Source organism: Trachymyrmex septentrionalis, unplaced genomic scaffold, assembly GCF_001594115.1.
Source record: "Trachymyrmex septentrionalis isolate Tsep2-gDNA-1 unplaced genomic scaffold, Tsep1.0 scaffold81, whole genome shotgun sequence".
NCBI lineage: Eukaryota > Metazoa > Arthropoda > Insecta > Hymenoptera > Formicidae > Trachymyrmex > Trachymyrmex septentrionalis.
This window is the reverse complement of record NW_017305997.1, coordinates 726,367-734,348: the sequence shown is the minus strand read 5'-3', so window position 1 is coordinate 734,348 and position 7,982 is coordinate 726,367. Positions and strand designations below refer to the sequence as shown.

The window sequence follows — 7,982 nt, the reverse complement described above, 5'->3', positions numbered from 1 at the left end:
CGCGCTGTAGCGAGGTGGCGCTCGCCGCCTCTCTCTCTCTCTCTCTCTCTCTCTCTCTCTCTCTCTCTCTCTCTCCCCACCCCCCCCCACACCATAATGAAGTCAGCCCGGCGTTCTAAGCCCCGGTAATATCGCGTGGCAGGCACCTCCCGAGATAATATTGGTGATGCATGCTAACGGGCATTTCGTTGCCCGGGGTACATTTTTACGTTTTTACATTCCACTCGTACCGTCCGTTCTCTTAAACGATTTAGCACGAAGCGAGAAAAGAGATGGGATAAAGAGGGGAGAGGTTGGGGGAGGGGGAGGGAGGTCAGCAAGCATCCCCCAAGAAAAACGCCGGGGAATTTAATCCCTCGTGTACATCGCGGAGGAAAGTGTTTTTCATACATATGACAAACGAGCCGTAAACCATCAATTTTTACTTCAAGAAGATCAATATCTTAATTAATTCAATTCGAGATAACGAAGAATAATTAAAATTTACACTTTGCGAATCACTTGAGAAAATTAATGTCGTCGGTAGAACTCGCGATTTTGAAAAAGATGAGTAAAGTTCTCTCTGTGATTAATTTCGCATGAAGTCTACCTGCATCAAATACGCTAATTGTATTTCATTAAACGTAGGTGCGAACAATTGAGTTTACTCGCTCGCACAATTTGTATTGCAAATGGCTGGTCGGCACGACGGAACGTTCCCAGAAGTCACAATATTGAATTTAGAGGATTGCAAATTAATCACGATCAATATCCTGATATAAAAGTTGCACACGGCAATCGGCCATCGGTTGTCGCGATTGAAACGTGTTACAATCATTGTTATAAATAAAAAAAATACATGGCAAATAAAACGTACTCCGTTGTCGGATAAAATTTCAATAAATGTTTACATTATTGATTATTAGCTGTTTTACATTCGAAATACCATAATAACGTGTAAAACTGTACTCTCTAAAAGTGAATCAATGAATTATTACCGAAATCAGTGCCACATTTATAAACACTGTAATCATCAGTGAATATTTACTGGTTTTCAGTAATAATACACTGATTCATTTCTAGAAGTTATTCTAAAAATGTTTCCACAGATTTGAATCCGCAAAAAATCATAACCACATCAGTTATAAGTGTAGCACTGATGTCAGTAATAATACACTGATTCACTTTTGGAGAATACTTTCATGCTCCACGCATCTCCTCTAGCATCAATGTTGACCGTGACAAACATTGCGTAATTTATCCTACGGATTACAACTATCGTGGCGTATTATCCTCTAAAACGTGTGTGGGCGCGAGACATTGTGTAAAACCCGCTTCTATCATCGGACGATAACATTCGATGAGAAAACGAAAAGTCACGATACCACGTGGCACCGCTATCGCCGCGCTCTTCCGTTTCCGCTTCCGCCCGAGTCTGGCCTACCGTAACTAAAACAAGCTAGGCTTGGTTCACGCAAATATTGCTCACGAGATATTGGTTCGTGCTGCTCATTAACCGTAGGTATCCATCAATAATCGCACGACGATCCTACGGTCATTGAGAAAAAAAAAACAATCGTCGGTCAGTGATCACGACGCACTTTTTACGTTTTACGACACATCATAAATAATGGGATCGTTATTTAGGTATATCTGACCTTTATGATGCCTGAGGTGAGAACGACCGCAGCACGGTTGCTCGAAATATGCGTGTCCAGGATGGGCACCGGCGGGCCTGCTGGCCACGCTGGGACCCAAAAGTTGTCCCAGGACAGCTGCGAGAACAGCTGCCCTAACCATCGTTGTCATGGCGTCCGGTAGTAGCCTCTGCCTCTGCATGGTCACAGGAGAGATAAAAAACACTTTTCACTATCCTTCACGTTCCCCTCCTTTCTTTCTCTCGAGATCTGCCGAGATACGATCCTCACGCGATCTCTGTTCTACCTTCGCCAATTTCGGAGCATTTCGCGCACGACAGCCGTCACTCTGGCACGTCTTATCCGGATCCTGACGAAGCTTACAAAGGGGACTTCGTGGGCCGCGATGCCCTGGCCTTGAGTAGAAGGAGGTAGAAACTCCGGCCACAGCGTGGTTGTTGCCCTTTGCCGCTGGCAACGACGACCGTTCACCGGCGTGTAAAGCGTCTCTCTTCCTCTCTCTTTCTCCCTTTCTCGGTTCACTCGCCGTCCTTGTCCTGTTCCTGCGGCAGGTACACTCCAAGATAGAAACTCGACCGCGTGTTGCTCCGTTCAATTCACTCTTTCTCTCTCTCTCTCTCTCTCTTTCTCTCCTCTTCTCTTTCAGCTACTCTCCTCGCTCTTTCTTTCTCTTCCGCACTGCTTCAAAGGACAAAGGAATTCTCTGTCCTACGCTTTTTACTCCCCGTATACAATTCGCTGCCCTTAAGTCGCAGGTAAGTCTTTAGAACGATGAACGATTATCGTTGATGATGCAAATATAGGTTTTTTTTCAACAAGATTTATTTTATTTTCCTGTAAGCATATCTAATATTATCTACGAGTTGGCCATTTAAATGGTTCTTATTCCAAGTCAATAGTAAGCATTCCTCATGCGTTCCAATTGTCGTCTTACTGTTACGTTTCTTGACGAGGAGCACAACACTGTGGGTATCCGAATATCGGCTGTAAGTTACCAACTGAGAAAATCTTGGTTAACTAAATATAAAGAACGAGACGCGTACGATGGTCACATCTGTTGCTCGGAGTCGGCGGAGCTGCGAACTCGGAGTCTACGGAGATGACGTTCTCTATCGCGCGTACATCCTCGCGGTGTCGGAGAGCGACGCGTCCGTTGGCGATACACGTCCGTACATCCGTCACAACATGATCGAGCAGTTAATTAAGCGCTGGATCGCCGAAGACAAAAGGACGCGCGTCGCGAAACTCGTCGACTGGACTGGGTATATACTGAGCGACGACGACTGTATAGACCTCCCTCATTGGAGGCCGCGGCACGACTGTTACCCTCTGACGCGCGTTGCCGCGTTCAGTTGTGCTCGGCGTCGCTCGGTCGTCGTCGGCTCGACTCGGCCAAAGCTGCTCCAAAGTCGTGCTCTGCACGACTCCTATGATCCATCCACGGCCGCCGGCCGTTCTCCTCACAATCCGCGTTATGTACTCGCTCTCGCCGCGAAGAGGCGAGAAAAGCGTCAGCCCTCGATATTTCTCGTAACCCTGGCGTGCCACCCCGCTCTTTTATGGCGACTATGAAAAATTTTTAGGCCGCGCGACAGAGCAGGACCCGGCGGAAGAAAGATGCTCCAAGTCGGACTTTACGGCACTTTCGTGGCGGCACTGTCTGAATTATGAAGAAGCTCTGCCCTTTTTTCTTTCTTTCATTTTTTTTTTTTTCCAGAACGTCAAACGAAACGCACCGTCTTACTTGCCGTACCTTCCGACAAAGCCGATAAGCTCCTTCGATTCATGGCAAATCTTCCGGCGGGTTTCTCTCGCGATTATCGAACTCTTTGCTCCGCTTATCAATGAATGCAGAATATATTAATAAAAAAATATATTAGAATCGTAACATTCTGTATAAAAGAAAATGCGATATAAAACTATTAGTCCATATATCCGAAATGGCAAAATTAATTATTATTAATTTATGCTATTTCTCTGAGATAAATATTTTAAAGATATATTGAAGATGAATAAAAAAACCTTGATAAATTAACTTCAAGACGTTTCTACTTATTTTCTTAATCTCAGATTCTACAAGTGTTACAGATAAATTCACTTTGCTAAATAAAAATGTAATAAATATTTAAAGCAATAGAAATTTATGATAGAAAATTGAAAACATGTAAAAAGATTGTATTTATATAAAACTTAAAAATAAAAAAATTAATAATTAAGTCTATATATATATACATTTCGATAATGCATTTCGGTTTGATAGTTGACGCAAACGAACGCTAATTGAAGTAAAACGGTTAACATGATTATGCCGACTAAATCATTTGGTTAGCGAAAATTCCGTTAGCGGTCTACTGAGTGTATGCAAATGTAATTACAATGCGAAAGCGAAATCTTGTTATTCTAGGTGACTATTCATATTATTTATACGAAGTGAACGAGACGAAGAACGCTAAATGTGATTATGCGAGTCAAATTATCGTTTTTCCTTTGGCATATCATCTATTTTCAATATCAAATCTTCCATTATGAAATGTGTACGGCAAACAAGTGTTAAATGTCATTTCCTGTCTCGAACTAAACGAAAACTGGAAAAAAATAATCACGCCGCATAGTCAAAATTCACTTTGCAGCCGTACCGCATCGCTCCGCCATTCGCGTTACAAAATCAATTCACATAGACATGACGTAAAGAATGTCTGAGGGGTCGAGATACACGTTCTACACCACCAACGTTCGCTACATCATGCGTACCGATGCAAGCCCGAAGGATGCTGCAAGAACGAAGTCAAGCGGAGTATATGAATAAGTCGATATGCTAATGCGAAAATCCTGCGAAGTTAGCTGAGCCCAGGCTGAGCTGCAAAGAAAGTTGCGCAGCATCCAGGCCACAATACAAAGTGTCTCTTGGTAATGCGGAAGGGGAGACAATTTTGTACCCCTCCATAGACGCAGCGGGTACCGGGTATTACGACTTTAGTGAGTACAGGCCACTTTCCTTTGTTGCTTACGGGACGAGGCTATAGTGAAGGTGCAGTCTATGGCGCGGCGGTAAGGGAAGTCGTAAGAATTTTAGAACAAAGAGAAAACCGGTTGGGGGGAAGGGACGGGGGGGGGGGAAGAGCCATAGTAGAAACCACGGCTTTTCTTAGCATTCTCTCTCTCTCTCTTCATCTCTTGCGATACGAGAGGGTCGATCGGGTGCTGCGACCAACAAATCTACTGGCCGCTCTATTCCATTTCATTGAAATAGTTTAGAATTGCATGAGGCTACTCGGTCGTCCTCTCTTGTCGTTGTGCCGCTTCTTACGGTTGCCCTTATACTTTGCCGCAAGTTCATCTGAAGGCGCCGCCGCCTTTTCAGGACGCGTAAAAGAGCGGCGAGGAGTGGGCAAATCGGCGGAAAAACAAAACCGTAAACTGCATTTCGCCGGTTACCGTCCACCAACGTTTGAGAGACAGAGCGTCGGTGTGCACACGACACGAGCAGGCGCGCATGTGTCGTCGAAAAATCGCGTCTGTCGCGAAACACTCGAAGGTAAGAACTGTTCCACGGTGAATACGCTAAAGCAACCGCGAGATGTCCGATGCGTTTTATGGAAAATTCTATAGAACGTGAGTTATGTGATAAATGTCTGTTCTCTTGTGACATTGGAATTGCACATTCCGCTCGTCTAAAAGTAACAAAATTCGACAAAGACTGGCGTATGTCTAATATGGTGACATAAGAAGAGAAGGTATCTTCTCTCGGAATAGAGCCGATAAGATATTCTATTTTCATAATGAAAAATCATGCCTTTACATTAGAAAACGATCAGTTATGCAACTCGGTGTTACGCGGTCCTCCATTAGTTCTACTTCAATAGTGGCAAGCGTCTGAACAGTCGTAAGACGCGAGTGATGAGACGGTTTCACTGGGTGATATTAAATATTCAAAGACGTCAAATCGAGCCCATATTATCCTCTTATTCCGCGGAGGCGCTTCGCGCGCGCCTTTGAAGCTCCCCCGCGCCTCGTTGCACCCGGGTCGCGCGAATCGACTCGAAGGATCCCTTTTTCGTACGAACGAATCGAAAATATTTGTCGCCACGAGGATCAACAAAATCCGTGTCCCCTAGTCGAACGTTGCTCCACGACGTCTCGCGATTCTGTACGGACTTCTCGCCTTTTCATTTTCATAGTCATTCTTTCATCCTCACTCTCGTGGGAAAACACACGGCACAAGTACACAAACTCAAATTACTTTCAATATATAAGATAAACAAAAATATCGAAAATCGATAAGTTACGTTGCACGCGGAAGATCTAATTTTATACATAAATTTTATGGCGAGAATACTCGTGACAAATAACGATATATTATCGTTATAAACTTTCACGCTTACGAAATAATCGCCACAATTATCGTCTAATACGTGTCGGCGGCTGAGAGAGGCATCGTTCAACCATATTGCACGCAAAGCCCCAAAATAGCGCCGTAATTACCGAGCTGTCTCATTCTTATTATTCAGTGTTTCCTTCCGCCGAAAGACACGACAGCGGCGGAGTATCCCCGTATATAATCGAGACTCGCATACAATCTTACAACCTCGACGCGTTCCTTATAACTATTTCTTCCTTCTTCGGTGTGCCCTTCTCCGCCTCTATGTCGGTCGAAAGGTGCGTCCGTAGAAGGGCAATCTGTTAAATTATACTTAATATCTATGCGGCACGGTTCTCACTTAAAACCTCATCCAAAACACACGGTACGCATCGAGATCTCATCATCTCGTTTAAGAGGAACGAAACTCACAGCCCGTCGCCCATGTCCATATGGGATCCGACTAACATCTCACTTAGCTGTAAAAATCCGTATGTTTCTTTGTTCCACAAAATCCGCTTAACTACAGCTTTATCCCGTATAAAATAGCGAGCGGAGACGTCAAAGAAAAATGTTGAATTTACAAAGGCTACGCTACGCGCATGGTTCTGCTGATTTCACTTCGAAAAGAGGCATTAAATTTCGATATAAATGAATTTCCGAGTCATATGATTTAAAAGAATATCGAGTAAAAGATTTTATATATTATACGTAGGGTGTTCGTGAAGTGATAATACCGGGAAGGGGATGAGTCTACATGAAAAATAAATCGAAATCGTAGAATGAATATTTTTAATATGAGGCTTTGTTTTCGAGAAAATCGATTTTAAATATTCACCGAATACGTGCGCACTTAATTATTTCTCGATTTAATGGATCTTACTATAGACTATTATCTCTGCTCACGTTTGTGTTTATTATTGTACTAGATAATCGAAGATACTCAATAAAAATAGGATATTCACGTGATATACGCATGATAAATCTTTATAAATTGTTGAAAATGTTGCCCATTCTGTTGAATATATGAAATTTTTGTTCTTTAAAGTAAATTTTTATAAATGCTTTCTAACGTGTTCTGGTAATTCTATAATTTCATTTAAATCAATGAAATCCACACACTCGACGAATACTAAAAATCATTTTCGTAAAAAACAAAATCTCATGTAAAACAAACTTTTACGTCCTCTCTTCCCAATTATGCCATCAGTTCGCAAATCCTCTGTGTGTGTGTGTGTGTGTGTGTGTGTGTGTGTGTGTGTGTGTGTGTGTGTGTGTGTGTGTGTGTGTGTGTGTGTGACACACATACATACATTGTTCCCTACTTTAAGTGACCTAACTATAAAAATGTTCAAGTTACCAAAAATATGAATAAATTAAATTAAAGATTACTCTATCAATCATCAAAAGTAAATTAACTTAACTTTACAGTTCCGTCAAATAATATTTGTGTTGTTCTTAAGATTTCTAAAGAGATTATAATATTTTCTACAAGAGATATTTTGAACTGCGTTGTTTTTATAAATAAAAAGAAATTTTTTTATAGAAAATATTTTGAATTATGACTGTTTTTGTGATCAAAGTTTGAAGAAGAAATGATTTTATTTTAAATTTTGTCTTTTAACTGATCAAAGTAAACATGAACTGTTAGCGATATTTCAAAAATTCATTTTTTTTATTAATTATTCAAATTTGTTATAATTTTTTAGAGTATCAAAATTGTCATAATTTAAAGGTAGTGTTTTATTGTGAAACAAAAATGAGAGATTATAGCATTTGATTGTTTCTAAAGTATATTTTTGCCAATATTATTTAATTAAACAATAATTTTCTGTTAAAAATAGTTTTCCCGCTTTTCTGTAGAAATTTAATTTCTTTAGTTGTTATTTTTAAAGGGAGCGATATATTATAATTTTATTACATATATTATAATTTCTTGATTTAAGAAAATATAAAGAATAAATTTTGAAGTATATATCTTAAGTATA

General features: G+C 41.1%; 1 protein-coding gene across 3 annotated transcripts in view; it reads right to left on the bottom strand.

Annotated features, from left to right (window-relative positions):
• The window catches only part of LOC108754863 (semaphorin-2A), a 361,619-nt gene that overhangs the window by 153,184 nt on the left and 200,453 nt on the right, over positions 1-7,982 (bottom strand). The window contains exon 1 of one of the 3 annotated variants that reach the window (XM_018497494.1): positions 1,638-2,944. The exons of the other annotated variants lie outside the window; for them this stretch is intronic. Within the exon in view, the coding sequence (XP_018352996.1) occupies positions 1,638-1,818 (181 nt within the window). The 5' untranslated portion in view covers positions 1,819-2,944. Of the gene's footprint in view, positions 1-1,637; positions 2,945-7,982 lie in introns of those variants that run through there. 3 annotated transcript variants of the gene reach the window in all.